Consider the following 19,964-nt stretch of genomic DNA (forward strand, 5'->3'; position numbering starts at 1 on the left):
GTGAGTTCAGTGATAGTGATGTAGGATTTGGATTTGTAAATTGCCAAAGGGAACACGAAACAAAATCATCAAACTGTCATCTAATCAAGTTTAAATGCCTTGAAATTACAACACCAGAATCATAGTTAGTAGAGGGGGACTAACTATGCCCGAATATTACAAGAGTTCTGATATTAAAAGATTCAGGTGTTTTTACTTTTGTGTTTATTCTTCGGTATTGATGTGAAGAGTCTCTCTGTATTTTTTGCACACCTTGCAAAAATGACGAAATAATTTTGAATTAAAATTTTATTTGGATTTAGCTGCATATAAATGCTTTGTTTTCCGCTTATCAAAGAATATTGGATGAAATCCTAAATATGAAGGGGATTAAACGGAACCTAATCTTTTTTTAAACCAATGTACCGATTCTATATAACTAAATCTTTGAGTAAGTCAGGTTATACAAAGCTTATCTAGAAATGCATCATAATATGACAGGTTTGAGGCAAGTGTAAACTCTAAAAGTGAAATACTTCGCTGTATATATTCATTTAATGAATTGATCGTGAAAAAGAGCACAGTCGCTTACAACTGCACAGACTTAAACCCCACGGGTTCTGTCGCTGTTTTCCTATTGGACCACTACTCTAAAATCTTGAGTCTGTCCTAAACAGGCACAAAATCGGAACTCATTCAAAACTTCCTTAAACGCAGTTCGGTAATTTGTACTGTTCAGCGCATATGTGATGGGATTTAAACTAGAACTGCAGTACACCAGAAAATACGAAGTCTTGTAGAAAACGCTGCCTTGGGCTATGTCTGCTGCGGTTGCAATGGCAAAGGGAAAGAAACAAAGCAAAAACACAGCGGTGACTATCAGCAGCATTTGAACGATTTTTCGTTTCAACACCGCATCATTGTCCACTCCGGCGTTGGCGTTTGAGGAGCAAATCGTGTTTGTAAAGTATAAACCTCTGACTATGCTAAAGTAGCAGACGAACATGATAACGAAAGCTGTAGTGACAATTACGGCAAGGACGATCCAATACGCGTTGTTTTTCGCGGAAGAAGTTGGCCAGCTTGTGATGCATCGATGGTACTTCTCGCTGTACGTTTCGAAGATAAAGAGTGGACACACATAAGCGATAGCGAAAATCCAGATCCCTATGATGGCAAAGAGGACGTTTCCTCTGTTGAGTCGAAATCGCGTTTCCATTGGAATCACCAGAGCTTTGTAGCGTTCCACAGAGATTAATGTCAGTGTCATTCCAGAGACGATCATTCCAACACCAGCGATGGTGTGCGTTGTGATAAATTTACAGAGGAAATTGCCCACATGCCCATTTGGTTGCTCGGTGTAGGAAAGAGTCGTCCCCGGAAGGCAGAAGACGAGAGTCAACAAGTCTGAGATCGCGAGATTGACGAGCAGGAAGTTCATGGTGGAATGCATGGAGCGTTTTCTTCGCACCACTTCTATCACAAGTGAGTTACCAGCAATACCCACAAGGACTACCACGATATAAGCTGAAATCAAGTAGATATCTGCTGTGTCCACCCGCATGGTAAATCAAAGAGATGCGATAGTTACATCAAGCTCGCCTTTCTTTTGTTTAAATGAAGATCAACACTCCAACGTCAAAAGTTTTTAATGGTAGTTTCAATTTCTCTACCGATGATTCAGTCATCTGCTGTTTCGATTGCCGTAGTAATGACCCGTTTTTCAGACATCTCGTGCGACGGTATCATCAAAATTTCAGTATTTTGATGTTTTTTCTGTCGGCTCTATTCATTCGATTTGATTTCTTTCTTATAAGTCTCCCTTTTAAAAGTTTCCAGCAGTATTCTACTGTTTCTCCTGAGCTGTAAAATCTGCTTTTCTTAATAATAGACGGAAACTGGGTATTTGCTTTCGATGGTGCTTTCCTGACGTTTTAATGTTGTCTCTGCCTTCTCGTATTGAACCCGGCTTTTGGTTAATTGTGGCATCAGATAGTGAGGTATGAAATCATTTTCTCAGAGCTTCAGGAGTGATGCGGTGACCCAAACCTATCAAATCAAAGTTTATTTAATTTAAAAGCTCTAGCAGTTGAAATGGAATCACTTATTGAACCGGAAAGTTCCTTGTTAAATAAATAATTTTTAAAGTAAGTTGTTTTGGTTCAGTGTATCATATTTAGTTTTGAATGGGAACCATTGAATTTCGAAATTTTTGTTTCGACTTTGACAGCTCTTTGTTAATCCAGCCGTCTAGGTGTACACAGTTCCGGGACCTTTACAAAATTGCGAGAAAAAATAATACCTGGAACAAATTTTTATTTTATTTTGCCCACAAGGTTTACTTTAAACGCCCATGGCATAATTTCCCATTGAGTTAAAGATGTTGTTTACGGTATCTTAGTATGCAAGAGAGTCATTTCATATGCAGAGAGGTGTAGCAAATTGGTTATTATGTTTGATAGATGTTTTTTTTCTCAGCACCCTGTGGCTTTTCATTGATACTATTCTATCACTTTGTTTTTCTAGACCCTTGAATAAATATTGTTCTTTTTCCTTCTTTAGCAGCTTCGCGTCCAGTTAGAAATCACTCTTAATTCAGTGCAAAATTTCATATGCGGCTTTGAATATTTTCTCAATAAATGAAAAGCCCTAACAAACAGCGACAAAAACTCCTCGATAACAAAATTTATGTTTAGTTAAGCAGTGTTCCAATAATGATCAATGCTGGGATTATCTGTAAATCGAGTAACTATAATCGATGTGGTTCGAGTCGGAAAGTACAAAAGTGAAACATAATATTATCGCTCGGTTCTATCCTGAAGTGATGGACAAATTTCTGCCCTGAAACATGCTACAGTTAAAGCTCCCACGTAATAATGAAGTCTTCAACTTGTGTTTTACAGAAAGTTTCAATCGCTGAGTGGATGCATTATATATTTCGTTTACATCAGCTGAAAAGTAAACACTGTTTCATCACAAGTCGATATGACTGCAATACATGGGGCAATCTACAATGAGCAGTATCCAGTCACTTGAAGTTTTCCCGATTCTTAACTATAATTTAATTTTTGTTTTTGGTAGGTTTTGTTTTTGCGTTTGTTTTTTTTGTTTTATAGCATCAATTTTCCTTTCTTCCTCACCAACAACCTTAATGTTTGTCGGTGAGTATATTGCTCATTTTTTTTCGACGAAGTTTACAATTAATCAGAACCAATCTTGAGGATAAAAATGAGCTCTGCAGAAGCGCTTTCAAAGCAGTGTGTCCTAGGCGCGATGTTAAACTTTCTTACCTTCTACTTCTCGATCAACTTTCAAGCGACTAAAAGTATTGCTGTCCAATCACTTTTGGCGCTCATTAATCTACAGGAAACGCAACTGGCATGGTGTGAATTTAACAAAAAATTAGCATGAATACGACAAATGTGTTGCGTAGTATTCAACGTCCGATATATCTTTTACATATCGTTAATTGATTTTTAAAAATTTTACCCTAAGGTAGTTTCTTTCTTATAGAAAGCACTAGTCAGAACACTAAAAGTCGGGGATAATGGAAATAATTTTTTTCTTTTAATACTCAGTAGATAGCAGATGAGAGATGAAATGGTGATCTGATGTGCAAAGTATTTATCCGTAATGGCATCCAGAGAAGTCGATGGCAATTTTTACGGAGAACTGATACTTTGATAGTGGCTGTATTATATTTAGTGATGGTTAAGTCTCTACAAGGCGCCAGACTTATTTCTGTCATTTTGAATTATGAAGATTTAAAGAGATTAAATCTTTTGAACTGGTTCATCGAAATATTGTCATAAAACGAAGCGCAGTCTTCCCATTCCGGAATGGATCGCTTACCTTACTAGCCTTTGACTTGTTTCCGGAATCTTCACTTGAATTTTCGTATTTGATATGAATCACAATCGAACGAGACAATGTCGCTATCAAAGTGCCTTAGCACCTTATATAGACTGTCAGATTTGCAAACAAAATCATTTGCGCTTGGAGTAGACAATGTATGGTTTCCAAGAAAGAAAAAACATCTGCTTCATCCAATTTGTTTTAACTAAACATTGAAACACCGAGGTTCAGTAGTATCGCTTTTCTACTCTCCTATCTACGTCATTGGTAGGTTAGGCTTTCAGAAGACAGCTATCACGCGCACTTGTTTACCGAATAAGAAAACTCATTATGTTTTGCTGTGATTGGTGAGCATTAAGCGCATTTTTATTTGCAAAGTATGTTATGCAGGGAAATCAAAACTGTGTTGTTGAACATTTCAGGAAAGATTCATTTTGAAAAAAATACAGATACAGAGATCTATTAGCCTTTTTCGTTTTCAAACGAGCCCTAAGGGGTTTCACTTACCCACTACGGAAAAAAAAATCTTACATCTAGCTTCTATGAATGTTGTTCTTACCTAATAGCTAATAGCGGAAACAGATGAAGTATACAACTCACTTTTATGAAGCTGTTCGTTGGGACTTACACCTTCTCAGTCTCAAATTTCTTTGTCAGAATTGTCTTGCAAAGTTACTAATGGTTCTTCAGACTTAAGCCAAGCCATCTACGTCTGCCACAATTAATTGCTTGGTAACACCGTGTGGTGATTGGCAGAGAGGCCTCAAAATTTTATTGCTCTTAGCAGTTGGTGCAAAGCTGTAGCCAATTTCTGCAGATATGTTTCAGAGCCAGTCAGATGCAAGATGTTATAGAAAATGTTTGATGATTTCTTTTGTTTTGTTTTTTTTCATCGTGGTTTTGTAGATAAATGAGCGTTGAATCATTTGTCTCACGATGTAGAATCAAGGTATCAATCATACTGATGGCGACATTTCGATTGCTGCACTGCTAGTGCTCGTCAGGCGACGAGGTCGAACGTGTATGTGTCGCTTTTTGCAGCACCTTGGTTTGCTGTTATTCGTATGGTAACCCTCTCTGATTTGGGCTCCGCTCGCTTTTTGGCGTTTGTCTCCCATATTAAGAGGTGTTAAAGCTTCCCCTGTATTCGAGGAGAGCAGTTTTTTTAGCTGTTTGACAGACTTCTTGTTAGTTGTAAACAATATCTTTGGGATGAAGTAACTCCGGGTGGAAAATGTAGATTTCTTTACTAGATGACTTGTGCTCTCGGTCTTATTTTATTTTTCTAATGCATAGGTCAAAGTGATCCCTATTGTGTAGTGAGCATGGGCAGTCAAGAACACCGCACGAAAGTGGTACCGCAGACGCTCAATCCGAAATGGAATTCTCAGGTAAAGTTCGCAAACTTATATTACTAACCATCGAAAAAAGCTGGATAAGCAGTTTTGTAGTGTCCATTCCTTGACTCAATGATAATGCGTTCTCTTCAATATTTCTCTTTACAGATGACTTTCACGGTGAAAAGCCTTGAGCAAGATGTGCTCTGCATCACTGTGTTTGATCGAGATCTGTTCTCTCCAAACGGTAAAGTGACAAACCACGAACGATTCCTATTCTGTAATCGCTATTTTCGTTTGTTGGTTTTACTCCAATTACTGTTTCTGAAATATCATTTTTTATACTTTTTTCAGACTTTCTGGGTCGCACCGAGGTAAGCTTGGCAAAGCTTTTATCGAAAGGCAGGGGACCCTGGTTGGAAAGACTGTTATTGCACGAGGTTGAAACGGGAGAAGTGGTAGTTAGGATTGAACTACAATTAGATGCGACATAAATGTAATATAAATCATTATGGAATAAACGCTAAGCGAATGGCTATAGCCTCTAATATGCATATGATCACGTGTTACCACGGGACGCCACGCCCAACTGTATGGAGTCATTTTTAGCTAAGTGTCAAACGTGGCACTAACTAGTAAAAGATGTTGTTGGGGAGAGGTTTATGTCGTTGTGAGCTTTTATAGTATCCACTGATCGTTCGAGAGCAAGGAACTGCCAACGAGTCTCGAATTTGCTCATTCTTCAGAGGACTGTGCTTATACAGGCTGTTCCGCCTGTTTGCGACGTGGTAACCCTTTATACACCAGAAAATTTAACTGAACCACTGATGTAGAAAGTCGAAAAGGGGGATTGCCTCGGAGTGTGTCGTTTTTTCTACCCTTTAAGGTCTAAGTTCTAAGTTCGCGAAAATGTGTAGTTCGTAAGGACTTCTACGCGGTTGTAATGGGTATTTTAATTCCAGTTGCGAACTTGTGAAAATACCATTTGAAGCTAGTTAACTGAAAAAAGGATTGATATATCCTGGCTAAATGTCAAAGTTAAATTTTTCTTTGATATTGAATGGTTTGATGACAAACCAAAACTCTTTTCTGTTATTTGTATTTTTTTCAAGTGCCTCTTTAAAATGAAAGTAACATAATTCAAGAGTACATGTATGTAATCTTTCATCAGTGTTATCCTCATAAGCATAAGAAACTATGTAGAGAACGTGATGTTCTTACCGATAATTACGTTAAAATTCGTCTTGTAATTAAGGTACTTTTATTCTTCTTAGAGAAACAAAGCTTAGAAGTCATTTTTGCTATGCGCTAGGTTTCGACTATTTTCTTTTTGTTTGCAGACGAAGTCGATGTGAAAAAGGTGTATACAATTAAACATTTTTAAGAAAATGGACCAAAATATGAAATTAATGAAATAACTTGTACTGTGAGAGAACTAGCTTTCTAACACTTACAGCAATGTCGTAATATGTCCTTTGTGAGGTAAAAAGTGCGAATAAAAAATTCTTAAACTTATTTTTCTGCGTTTCTTGTATTTTTTTTCCTTTCTGTGTTTTCCTGGCACTCTAGTTAGGTGGGTAATGTTTGAAAATACCTTGCGACAAGAGTGACAAAAAGGAATTTGAGTCACTGAACGGTTGCCAAGCTGAAGAACATGGTGTTGCAAAAATGATGAAATAACTGGTGCTGAAAGAGAATTTGCATTTCTACACCCACAGCAGTAAATAAATAAATAAATAATTCAGCAATGGACATTCCACTGGGTGACTCTTCTTGTCCACTGTTTCCAGATCGAATTGGAATTTGGAATGTTGGTTTTTGCGGAGGGATTAAAACCAGAGGACCCGGAGAAAAACACTCGGAGCGAGGACGAGAACCAACAACAAACTCAACCCACATGAGACGCCAGGGGCCCGTTTCTCGAAAGTCCCGGTAACTTTACGGGCCCGTAACTACGGTTTTAAAATCAAAATTTAAAGGATAGGGAAGCAGGTTCTGGCACCCAAACCAGTCCTTTTTGTTTCTTTAGCTGATAGTTTTATTACATCATTTTCAAAACTTTTGAAATCCCCATCTTGAATGAAAACAGAATAGCTTCACGGGCCCGTTAAGTTACCGGGACTTTCGAGAAATGGACCCCAGGTCCGGGAATCGAACCCGGGCCACAGTGGTGGGAGGCGAGTGATCTCACCACTGCGCCATCCCTGCTCCTCAGTATCGTAATTTGTCCTGATGCGGTGAAACTTCTATAAGAAAGTCCTATACTGACTTTTCTGCATGTCCTGTTCTATTTTAGCTGGTTGTTCGTGTTATTTTATGTGCCCTCTAGTCAGGTTTGTGTTGAATAAGCTGAATTCTACACGTACTTTGAAGGAGCACTCTGATGAAACCGCCCTGTAATTTGAAAACCCGAAAAATTCAGTTATTTCATTATAATATGAATTTTTACTGATTAATAAAGCCTTTTCAATAATAATTTGAGTTGAAAGTCAATTCTAGGGCGAGAAGTTGCGATTCAAAACCGTTCCGCCATTAATTTTTGCACTCACGGCCAACTTATATTCGGTCAGCGGTTACTCCCATTGTGACAGATTACTCAACACACTTTTATATCTATACGGAAACCTCGTTTATACGATTAAAATGAATAAAGGCTGATAGTTTCGAAAGAAACTGTTTGGGGCTGCGTCGGTGGGAGTAACGAAATAATTTGGATATATCAACAAAGTTGAGGTGGTAAATTGGCCACCGTAACGATTACAAAAGCTGACGTTTCGAGCGTTAGCCCTTCGTCGGAGCGAAAACGATTAAAATACTGGTTTTGAAAATTAGCCACGATCACTGCGCGTCAAATGAGTAATCTACGTCGAGGTCCCTCTCATTGTGACGTAGATTACTCAACACACTTTTATATTTATACAGAAACCTCGTGAAGTTCAGTGAAATAGTCTTAGTCTTAGTGTTATAAAAAGCAATATAGACGATCAAAATACTGTTTTTGAAAATTAGCCACGAGCACGGCGCGTCAAATGAGTAATCTCCAAACACGCGCAAGTCTTCTTGAGCCTGCGAAGTGATTACGAAAATTAATGTCGGAACGGTTTTCAAATCGTAATTTCTCGCCCTAGAATTGACTTTCAACTAAAATTATTATTGAAAAGGCTTTATTAATCACTAAAAATTCATATTATAATGAAATAACTGAATTTTTCGGGTTTTTCAAATTATAGGGCGGTTTCATCAGAGTGCACCTTTAACTGGTTCCCAGTTATGATCTATTGGAGGTCGGACACATAGATGATGTCACGTGTCTTTATCCTTAGGCTAATAACATCAGTTACACGTACATGCTGCTGTGCCTCATGCGCCTATTTTTCGTTCTTACCTGTGATCTGCTGCTGAACAGACGCACGGCAACATCGAATCTATTTGAGTGTATTCAAAAAATATGTCATATGAGTCGCGGACTAAACGCGCAATGCAAGTTTTTTCAGTCCGTACAAATATTCTATTGATACAGCATATTCAGCTGGTTTGTAAAAAGTTGCAATAGTTGTCTCTCATTTTCCTGCAATTTGATTTTATTTCTCTATACAAGCATTGGAATTTGACTGGTTGTTGTGTTTTAGTAAAGTGATTTCAAAATGGATGCGATAAAGTGTTAAATCGAACGATATTTCCAAGTTATTATTTATCTCACCTCCTGTCACTTTCTCTAAAATACATTGATATCGTCAGGAGAAATTCATCTTTGATCACCCTTGGGAGTGACATATTATTGTAAAATACACTGGTGACTACAAGTACCTAACATGAATTATACTCGCCCATAAAAGCGATCCCATCCGAAGGCACCGTACGATCACCATATTTTCTGATCAACGTGAATGCCGTCAACGAAATGAAATCCCACTCATTTTCTTCCTAAAGGAATACCTCGTGAATCCTGTTATTTTGAATTATGATTGTCCATCCGAAGGCACCGTACGATCACCATATATTCCCATTAACGTGAATGCCGTAAACGAAATGAAATCCCAGTCATTTTCTTCCTAAAGGATTACCTCGTGAACCCTGTTATTTTGAATTGTGATTGTCACCCTTGCCATGCTAAAATTAAAAGCGCTTGTTTTGTTTAAACTGTCTTAATTTCAGGCAAAGGTATCAATGCAAGCAAAAAAATATGCGTTCATGCTAAGGCATAATGATACATTTTTAATCTTTCCTTTTGTGTTCCTAATAGCCAAAGATGTGTCTCTCAAGAGAACTGTGATGTTTAAAAAAGTTCTGATTTGAAAATTTATGGCACAGCTCTTTTCCTCCACAAAGGGGTTTCGATGAGGAACATAATTGTTTCTTAAGTATCAAATAACTCCAACCTCGTGGCGAATGTAATTCGCTTGTCAGTGAAAAGACTCAATTAAAAAACCACTTAATGAATAATTAACAGAACTATGTTTTCGCAGTCTGTCATTGGTACCCTGAATGTGTTTCTGATAAACGTGGTTTCCTTCACGCAAGATAATTGACATTTGTTTTAGAATTCCTTTTGTCGTATCATTGATGTAAGAAACGTTTTGGTTTTCAAAGTCTATTTTGAATATACATTTCCAAAAATTTTGTTTTTTTAGTGCTCGTTGCCATAGTAACGATTACTCTCGCGGCTTTGGGTTCGGCATTTGGATCAGCTATGAATGTCGATCAACGCAATCATTACACTTTTTTATAATTGTTGTTTGAGTTAATATTATTGTCTAAATTGAGCATGAGTTTAAAAGTACATCCGACAGGCCACACTACAATATCTTCGAAGGAACTTCGCGAATTACAGAAACTCCATGAACTGGGGAAAAAGTACTGGGTAAGTCACTTGAGTTGTTTCGCGTGGTCGAGCGAAAAAAATTATTGCAGCCAATTAAGTTATTCAATATGAATAGTCTTGAAACCTTGTCCAATGTAATGATTAATGTTAGTCCTAATGCTATAACTCACTCGGTCACGAGAGATTCCCTTGCTCAAATTGAGTGTTGATAACAATCAACGATGGATCTTTGTCTTCACGGCTCTAGAACCTGCTTCGACGATCCCTCCATTTTGTTTTTCGTTTTGTTCGTTTTCGCTTTTTGGAAACTAGATTTGCTTCATTGATAAATTCCTAAATGAAAACCTTTGTTAGCAAAACTTTGTTTTCTTTTCTTTTTCTTTTTTTTTCAAACAAATTAATCTTTAGTATTTAGTACACTTGAGAAAATGAGATGCTCAAATCATCAATAATTTTTCCACCGATACCATTCCTATATTTTCAAACAACAAATAAAATTCCCCTTTTCATCTCTCTCCTAACACTATACATTTACAAATTATACAATGTTACAGCACATTACTAACACTTTTCTAAATGCTCAAGCCCGCTGCGGATAAGAAACGTTACGAGGAAGAAGCAGCTCGACCTGAGCCCCGCCGCAGTAGATATCTGTTCCGCCATCCCTATTCCAGACTTATCACTGCTTACCTGGTCGTGTTCTGTAATTTCCTCATTTTCGCTGAGGACCCAGTCTCTCACAGTTACCGTGAGTGCGTCATTGACGTCATCGGAGAAATTTACACCTTCATTTTCATAAGGTAAAGGATCAGTAATGCTTGGTTTTAAATTGTCTGAAAAATTCAGAATCTACCATCATATTAACTTTGGCGAGGCTAATGACAGACAGTTAAGAAAAGTGACATGCTTGAGAAATTGCCAGCATGTCCCCATTGGGCACTACAGAAGTTTTGCCGTCGTCCACGGGAGTGAAAACATTTCTTGGTCCTAATTTCTTTGTCATATTAGTTAACGAATTCGGAAGAAATTCTAATAAAAGAAAGCGGAAAATCAAAAAGGCTCGGATAGCTGAGCCGGCCGGTTGCGAGAGTATGTATTGAGGAGTTTTATAACACAACCAAAGTAAAGGGCGCGCTCTGATTGGTCGATTCAGCAGCCACCATTGGCCCATGCGTGTACGCTGCTGACGTGAGCAAATGCAAAGACTAGTTTTCCGCGCGCGCTTTTTTTTTTTCTGGTTACGTAAGATTTGTTAAATAAAAGAAAACTTTTTTGCTACAAATGTATCAATGTTATGTTATAAAACAAATGGTAAACGCCACAGTGTATAGTATTGAGTTATGGATGCACTTGGGAGGTTTGCTAAGCACTCAAGAAGCTACAGTCACTCTCAGCTATCACCCGCGCGCGACTCTTACTCTTCTTTCGTGCTTAGCAACCTACCGCGTGCATCCAAAACTCAATAGTGAACGCTCTTGTGTTTACCATTTGTTAAAATGAGAGCGTTCGTTCGGTCACCTATCAATGGAACATTAATTACATGGTTTTCTTGCAACCTATCACCCTGCACATTGAATGGTTGTTCTGTTTTTTGATGAAGGATTTTCTACCAATCTCTAGGTGGCCAAGGGGTTCTTTTTCGTTGATTAAGTTCAGCTGCTGGATGTTCGCAGTTGTTCTTGGCATGTGCATCGGTAAATGGATCGTTCATGGATGGTTATTCTGCAAAAAACTCAAGCTGAAGATGTTTACTGAGGACGGACAAGGCTCATGGATGGTGATGTTTCTGACTTCGCTTCTGTCGTTGTTCATCTTTAGCTTCGCCTACAATGGTTTCTTAATGCTGGAAGGTAAGTCAGAATATCTGTGCTAGAAATACGTTCGTTACACTTGTCTTTTTCACACATGACGTTGTTTTGGTCTACCAACTCGCTGTGAATCAATGCATGAAATAAAAACATTAATAGCAACAAAAACCACTTAAAACAACAACATTTAATTTAAAAATTCAAGCTTGTTCAACTCTATTATTTGTGAGGTGACCCATAGTTATTAGCAAATGTTTTAATTGTTTCTCTGTTACACTCATGTTAAATTTAAGCTTGCAATTCATAAACGCGGTCGATTACAGTATTTTTACTGAGTAATCAATCTGAACACTAAATCAATCTGAACACTAAAGCAATCTAAACACAATTATAAATAAAACAGTGAATTAATCTTGACCAAGAAGTCATCAGTATTGTGAACTCCTGGATTTCAAGAAACAGAATTGAGTCGTCATCCTCACAACAGTCCTCCCATATTGATTCGCTATGTTTCACATTCGGTCAGCCATTTTTGATGAGATGCATGTTCTCCCCAGACTCCCAATACCGTGCTTACGCCATGAAATTTGCATATCGAATCCCCACCACTCGTTCTTTTGCTTCGCATATCTACGATTAAAAACGAATGGACCAAGAAACAAGAGATAATATGCAAAGCTCAACCTTCATGAACTGTGCATATGCCACATCTGGCATATCTTATATCGGTAGGTAAATACATGGATAAGATGCACGCGAGTAATCGGATGGGGATGGAGAACCAAACGTTCATGAAAATGGCTGCCATTGGCACATGGCTCGGTGACTTTATTACAGCTTGGATGGTAACAGATATGATGTTACAGGTATGTAACAGTCAGCAAATGTACCAGAATTGATACGAATTTGAGACCACACTATAAACGTAACTAGCAGTAAGCGTTTTCGATCCGCCGCTTGATGGCATTTCCCGGAGTTTCTTTCCAAATGCCTCTTCCGGCCTTTTAGATTCAAAATGGACGCCACTCATTTCGTAAGGTTTAATAAGAGTCTGTACTACAAGCTTATTTTAATTTCAATGGGCATAACTAAGGTATATGAGCAGCCGAAGACCGCAGATGTCTCCATTTTTCTTATTTGTTTTCTTTATCATAAATACATTTTCAAAACAATGTACGTTTATAAAATACGTGTCCTTTTAATTCCAATGTAGGGAGCGCAGTACGCACACTGGGCACCTGGTCTCCGCAGCTTTTGGAAGAAAGGGTTGAACCGAGTTTATGCCTTTTGGTTTGTGTTTGTTGCCATGACAATAGTAGTAAGCACGGCGATCTCCACAGACTATGTAAACTGGGATAGAATCAACAGAGACTTTGTAGCGTCCAACGAGTTAGCGAGGGCGTTTTTGGCTTCGTTTATTCTCGTTATGGATTTGATGATTGTCATGCAGGTAAGAAGTGCGTTAGAGCTTATGATCTCTTTAGAGGCTCTCAATGGGGTTCACCGCTAGCCGTAAAACAGCAAAAAAAAAAAAAAAGAAAGAAAGAAACTGCATTCAGGCGTTAAAATTGAAGCATTTTTGCCGATACTCGTAACAAAGGGAACCGTAAAACTCTTTCTTTCAATTGTAATAGAAAGAAATTAACCGTTAGCCGTAAAATGGCCAACGTTTTAACCAATAGCCGTAAAAGCAATTACCCCATCGAGAAACGTGTTTCAAGGCTCTTATTAGTTCTGTTTCCAAATTCATTGTTCTCTTTTGTACATTTTGAAGGACTGGGAGTTTCCTCACTTTGCTGGTTCGCTTGACATTAAGCTCCCAGGAGTGAACTCAGACGCATTCGATGTTCGACTTCCTTCGTGCTGCGGTGGAAAACCGATTGACATCTATATCACAGGAAAATGGTTTAACTATGGTATCATCTTTATCGTCATGATTTTGGACCTCAACATGTGGAAAAACCAGATCTTTTACGAACCTTTTGCTTACGGCCAATACACAGATCCAGAGGGATACATCTACACTGTGTCTGACAGACAATTTCTCAGGTGGGGGAACAGATCTCTGCTGTCCTACGAATATCGTTGGAATCAAATCAACCCCAAAACTAACAAAACCTACGGACTCGAAGATCTGCGAATGAACGCAAAATATAAAGGATACTCTTTGACATTGAAGGGTATCGCGTTCGTGCCTTCGATTTTTGCGTTTTGCGTCTTTGGTTATTTGCTTTATCTATTCGGCTTAGAAGAGAATCCCGATGAAGTGTTGGTAAGTAGGTATCGGCAGGATGTCAGAAGGCAGAGGCAAATAAGACGGCTGCGAAAGAAAAGCAGAAAGGAAAAGAGAATGGACAGGGAGGAGGTCGGGAAATACGGAGATGGAGGTGATTTGGTAAGTGCATGTCTTCCTCTTGAAATGATTTTCCATTGTATATGGGCATGCATATTCCGGCGAAACAGAATGATAACCACGAAGTGACGGAAGCGATCTCACGAGCTATGCAATCCTTATCGAGGGACGGAATTTCTCAATGACTGAACTCTCAATAAATTTTTTAAAAGATCCGAAGTTGAAATCAATTTTGGATGAGGTTCCAGTCCTCATGGGAGTGGGGTGGAGGCTTAGGTTATTCTCATTTCCGATACTCGTGATAATGTATAGCATCTCTCGTCCCTAATTGGACTTGACGGCTGAAATTAAGGTCAGTTTATAAAGACTAGTCGGTTATCACATTCGCAGCCACACTAAGCTATGGATGAAAGCTTCTGGCTAAATTAACTGAATGACAGCCATGAAATTATAACGCAGTTTTTTTCCCCTCTTTACAGCCCAATCCATTTACAACGAATGGTTCCCAAAGCTTCAATAGTCTCCCACCCTCTCCCGCCGTACACCGCAGCCGACAAGAAGAAGTTTTAGACATGAGTCTCTTCGACAATGATGTATCGCTCACTGACAACGGAGAGACTCTCGACCAATCAGAGGAAGAGAAACCAGTAGTGAAGAAGAACTTCACATATTTCTTCCGGCATCCTTACTCCCGCATTGCTACCTCATACTTAGTGGTGTTTTGCAACTTCCTAATCTTTGCTGAAGATCCAGTCTCCCATAGTTACACGGACTGCATCATCGACATTATTGGCAATATGTATGGGTTTGTATTTTCAAGGTAAGTCATGATTCTTTTTCTTTCATTCAATCTGAGAAAATAGGGTCGAGCTTTCAATTTCCCTGAAGGGAACTTCAATTTCTCAGTGTATCAAAGTCTCGCCTCTCCCTCATGTGTCACGGTACGATGCACACATTTTAGAGCATTGAATAATTCAAAAGTAATAACACTATCCCTCCTCTCGCCCTTTAAAGTTCCTTGAACGGAGCGGAAGCTAAATTGAATCGAGGAAAAAGCTGAAGCTGCTGAGACTCGCGACTTAAAACTCTCCCTCCCGGTGTCAGTACCTATGATAGGTAAATAAACTAGATACAACTGTCCCCTCCCCAAAAATAAATTCGTTATGTTTAATTTGACTTTAAGTAAAGCAGTTGAGCATCCTCTAGATCAAAAACAACAATACCTGGTCATTGTTGCTTTGTTTCAGGTATCCCCCTGATCTGGGATTCGTCGCTCTCAAAGTCTTCATGTATCTGTTCGCCGCAGGACTGGGTCTGTTCGTGGGTAAATACTTCATTCACAAATTCCTCCTTTGTCGTGTTCTCAAGCTGCGCATGTTCACTGAAGAAGGCCAAGGATCTTGGATGGTAATGTTCCTCACCGTGCTGATGTTTCTGTTTATCATAAGTTTTATATACAACGAGTTTTTGCTGCTCGGTGGAGCACACTTTGAACCTTACGTCTGCAGTAATAACTTGGGAATTGAGAATCAGACGTTTATGAAAATGGCCGCTATTGGTACGTGGCTTGGTGACTTCATCACCGCCTGGATGGTTACCGACATGATGTTACAGGTAAAGACGCTGCGAGGGCCGCATTATTTCTGAAAGTACGTTCAATGTTTTGAAAGGTCAGGGAACACGATGTTGAGACTCCGAAATAGAAGCGCTGTGATTCATACTCTTCGTTCACGTAACACTTAAAGACAAGACGATGATGTCCAAGTTTTATATGTCCTTTTTTCTCTCCTTTTATCATTATTCTTTTTTATTTGTTTTTTGTTTTGTTTTATTTTGTTGTGTTGTGTTTTTTTCTTTTTCTGTCAATGTGCCTCAGTCTCACTTTTCATCTGAACATGGCTTGACTGAAAGGTCTTGCGCGGTAAACCGTAGTTTTTACTTTCTGTTATACAATCCTCCAAGGATTCTTTAAGTTCATTTTAACTCGCGTGAGATTGGTGTCGATTTGGCGAGCAATTACACTGTATTTTATCGTCAGAAATTTAGCCGCCCTTTTGAAACCGGGAAGGCTTGGAGAAAGTGAGAGAAAATTCTATCACGTGAGTGGACGATCTGCGAAAGATAAGTAAGGAAACCACTAAGGTAACTGCTTCCTGAATGATATATGACGGTTTTGTTCTTGGGCCATCGTAATTTAATCAAAAATAAGACACAAACAGCAGTGATAAACATATTGAACTTGCACATTTTAGTAGTATAGGACATAGAGACATAGCAACCAAGATTAAGCAAAAAACTTAACAATAAACAATAACATTAGAGCAGATTAATAAAGCAACAGCTTTTCACTTCCGACGTTCACGTCGAAAGCTGGCTCAAGTTCTTGAATAAGTAAGGACTCTGATTTTACAATTGTAGTCTGTTTTGCCCTTTGCCTTTGCTTTATTAATCTTCTCTAGTGTTATTGTTTATTGTTAAGTTTTTTGCTTAATCTTGGTTCCAGTCCCCTCACCTTAGTTCTATATATACATAGCTGTTTTAAATTTCAACGGTTACTTTTGAAAATGTATGTGGAGTACTTACGAAACGTCAAGTCATAATCAAAATGGGCAAATTCAATATGTTTATCACTGCTGTTTGTGTCTTATTTTGGATATATGACGACTTGGTAAGAGTTTGCGAGCTTGTAACGATAAGATGTCATCTCTCTTGAAACACCTGCACTGCAGGATGTTTTAACCAAACATACCTCGCTCGTCCGCAGGAAGAACAGTACCCAAACTGGAGCCCACTCCTAAGAGCGTTTTGGAGACGCGGTCGTAACAGAGTGTATGCGTTCTGGTTTATTGCGTTCGGCATGAGTGTCGTGGTAGCCACTGCCATCACTACTGACTTCGTTAACTGGGATGAAATAAGCAGAGACTTTATGCCAACCAATGAGCTTTCCAGGGCATTTTTGGCCTCGTTTATCCTTGTCATGGACCTCATGATTGTTATGCAGGTACTATTTACGATATCTTACATGATGCAAGTTTCCGCTGATTATCGTGGTCGCATGTCCTCCTAGTCTCCTTTGTAGCGGTTATTTGGTCTCGTAACGTAACACACGCTCTCTCCCCACCAACGGTGATTGTTTGAAGAGCACGTTGCATGACGAGACCAAATAACGTGTGCGAAGTTTCAGGCATCAGGTCTCTTTCTGTATTTTTATAATATTATCCCTCAGACTTTATTCGACCCAAAACCTGCTTGACTGATGAGCGCTGGGCAAACCTCAGCACAATCGGCGAAAGGGTTTCAGAATTTCTTGAGCATTGCACAAATGATAAAAATATGCCATGTAATTGTGAATGAATTCGCCATCCATCTTTCTATAGGACTGGGATTTCCCTTACTTTGACGGAGGTATGGACATTAAACTCCCGGGTCTCAACACAGGGAACTTTCATTTCCATCTCCCCGGGGGAGATATTCATATCACAGGGAAATGGTTCAACTACGGCATCATATTCATTGTCATGATTCTGGATCTAAATATGTGGAAGAACCAGATCTTTTACGAGCCATTTGTTTATGGTCAGTACACTGACGATGAAGATTACATTTATACCGTTTCCGACAGAGATTTCTTTGTCAATGCTACCGTGGAAACACTGAGTTACGCATGGCGTTGGTCAAACGTTAACCCACTGACAAACGAGACCTACGGTTTGGAGGATCAAAAAATGAACTCGAGATACATAGGATATACCCTTAGCGCAAAAGGTACAGCGTTTGTCCCGTCTCTATTCGCATTTGCCATGTTTGGAATCCTTGTGAAATACTTTTCCAAAGGTGGACCTCCGCCGAAAGTGGCGCCTTCTGTCGAAAACGATACCACGGACGCCGCCGTCGAACAGCACAACATAAACGATAAAATTAGAAATGATGCGGAACTCACTTCATCAATGCCACAAATTAGAAAAAGTTGTCAGTCAGTGACAAGTTCCGAAAGCGTGTTTGATGCCAACAAAACCAAACATATTGGCTCCTTCTTGAGCGTCGATAGCTCACGTAATGGTCTCAATGCTCGACGTGATGACCTCGACAGTTCACGCGATAACTTGGAGAGTTCACGAGATTTTCTGGATAGTTCACGTGAAAACTTGAACAGTTCGGCCGATTACTTGGGAAGCTCACGTGATGATCTTCACAGTACACGTGATAATCCCGAAAACTCTCGCGACGACCTCAGAAGCTCTGTTGAAAATCTCGCAATTTCACCGAAGGGCGTGGTGCCTGGTACCTCGACTCGACCAGCCTGGTCATTCGACTCTCCGAAAAAATCGCCTACAAGCAAGAAGCGAACTGAACGCAGTGGTAGTTCTGACACAGAAAAAACTATTCAACATCCTCAGCGCTCTAATGAGGACCAGGATGAAGAGAATATGGTACAAGACTTTATACAGCAGCTGTCCTTCTTGAAACTCGAAGATGAAGACAATCAGGCTGCTAGTAAAGAGGACGCATCACCCGACGAAAATAACCCTGCAGTGGAGATGAAGGATGACAGAGCTTTGTCATTTGGTGACTTGTTTCGACGAGATCCTCTCAGTCCATCCATGTCGCAACTCTCTGCTACTTCGTCTGATGACGAAGATGGACAAGTAGGCTCAGACATGGAAGTCAAAACAAGGAACAATTTCCTTCAAATACCACGTAAAAAGTGAATGAACCGAAACCTTTAAACTGGTTGATGGGGTTGCGGAGGACATAGTAAAAAGTAGATGAAGTAACTGTCTTGTGATGGTAGATTATAAAAGTTTATGGTCGTTTTTTGTTAAAAACAGAATGTTTTGTGTCTGCTTACTGTCTATTCAGTAATTTGCCTCCAAAAGGTAATTACAGGTGAAGAGACAAGATAAACTTGTACTTTAAGTGCCAAAAGACCCACGGCACTATCGATAACTTGTCATCACATGTATAATTGAAACACGTTACAAAATAACTCGATAATAGTCAGCATGATAGGAAAAACCGCGGCAATAAATTAGGTAAAATCAGTTAGCTTGGTTTCATATACGCCCACACACTAAGTTAAGTCACCCAAACAACGGAAGTCACGAACCCAACTAACTAACTCTGAAATACCTTTTTAAGCAACCTTGACGACTGAAACCAAATGAAAAGCACCCATACTGTACAGTCGAACCTAACTAAAGGCCACCTCTCTAAAATCACCACCTCACCATGCACTACCGCCACTTTATTTGGTCCCAGCGGGCTGTCCACACATTACACCTCTTTCTCCCCCATAACGGTCATTGCCTCCACAACGGCCATTTTCTTCTATTTTTCTATTATTCTATCAGTTTGAACAACTGATTTGATAATTTAAGTTGACCACCGCAAAGAGTTTTCTAAAGCTGTCGTTTCGAGCGTTAGCCCTTTGTTAAAGGGCAGGACATTAACCCTTTTCTCTCCTAGGTGATTGACCTTTAACTTCTCCCTATAATAGCCATACGTCATCCAGCAAATAGGTAATGAGAATATTCAAACTTATCAGATAGAAACTGTTACCTTGATTGAACACCAAATTCTCGTAACCAATTTACAAGGAAATGTGCAGCAGCTAGAGGGGAGAATTTACAATCAGATTTTGGAAGTTAAAGGGTTATAGGATGATAAAAGTGATAAAACTCGTCACGGTCTTCATATCCGACTTTGGCCACTAATTAAGATGATCAGCATCCCAGCCATTTTTTCACATTTATTTCAATTTGTTAGTAAGAAGTGCGGCGTCATGGAACAACATCGGAAACAGTTATTCG

The 19,964-nt window shown here is 39.2% G+C and overlaps 3 protein-coding genes across 3 annotated transcripts in view; 2 read left to right on the plus strand and 1 right to left on the minus strand.

Moving 5' to 3' along the window:
- The window catches only part of LOC111341697 (intersectin-1), a 32,556-nt gene extending 25,870 nt beyond the window's left edge, over positions 1 to 6,686 (plus strand). Inside the window, exons 38-40 of the mRNA XM_022948680.2 lie at positions 5,131 to 5,225; positions 5,340 to 5,418; positions 5,526 to 6,686. Coding sequence (XP_022804415.2) covers positions 5,131 to 5,225; positions 5,340 to 5,418; positions 5,526 to 5,665 — 314 coding nt within the window. The 3' untranslated portion in view covers positions 5,666 to 6,686. The remainder of the gene's footprint in view (positions 1 to 5,130; positions 5,226 to 5,339; positions 5,419 to 5,525) is intronic.
- On the minus strand, positions 271 to 3,397 carry LOC111341699 (neuropeptide FF receptor 2). Its single transcript, XM_022948682.2, has 2 exons — positions 3,270 to 3,397; positions 271 to 2,028 (listed from the first exon to the last, which is right to left on the minus strand). Exon 2 carries the CDS (start codon positions 1,541 to 1,543, stop codon positions 614 to 616), a length of 930 nt encoding a protein of 309 aa, XP_022804417.1. The 5' UTR covers positions 1,544 to 2,028; positions 3,270 to 3,397; the 3' UTR covers positions 271 to 613.
- A 3,164-nt stretch (positions 6,687 to 9,850) lies between the features above and the next one.
- On the plus strand, positions 9,851 to 19,196 carry LOC111341690 (uncharacterized). The gene is made up of 10 exons (XM_022948671.2): positions 9,851 to 10,032; positions 10,579 to 10,793; positions 11,614 to 11,843; positions 12,534 to 12,667; positions 13,015 to 13,251; positions 13,576 to 14,196; positions 14,634 to 14,974; positions 15,402 to 15,768; positions 16,919 to 17,155; positions 17,532 to 19,196. The coding sequence occupies exons 1-10, from the start codon at positions 9,937 to 9,939 to the stop codon at positions 18,861 to 18,863; spliced, it is 3,810 nt and encodes a 1,269-aa protein (XP_022804406.2). The 5' UTR covers positions 9,851 to 9,936; the 3' UTR covers positions 18,864 to 19,196.
- The last annotated feature ends 768 nt before the right edge of the window (positions 19,197 to 19,964 follow it).

This window comes from Stylophora pistillata, chromosome 8 (assembly GCF_964205215.1).
Source record: "Stylophora pistillata chromosome 8, jaStyPist1.2, whole genome shotgun sequence".
NCBI lineage: Eukaryota > Metazoa > Cnidaria > Anthozoa > Scleractinia > Pocilloporidae > Stylophora > Stylophora pistillata.

Excerpts from the sequence above, each read along its gene's own strand:
- LOC111341699 (XM_022948682.2), bottom strand. The coding sequence starts at position 1,543 with ATGCGGGTGGACACAGCAGATATCTACTTGATTTCAGCTTATATCGTG.
- LOC111341690 (XM_022948671.2), top strand. The coding sequence starts at position 9,937 with ATGAGTTTAAAAGTACATCCGACAGGCCACACTACAATATCTTCGAAG. Across the intron at positions 10,033-10,578 it reads AACTGGGGAAAAAGTACTGG|CCCGCTGCGGATAAGAAACG; the intron begins GTAAGTCACTTG and ends TAAATGCTCAAG. Across the intron at positions 14,975-15,401 it reads TATGGGTTTGTATTTTCAAG|GTATCCCCCTGATCTGGGAT; the intron begins GTAAGTCATGAT and ends GCTTTGTTTCAG.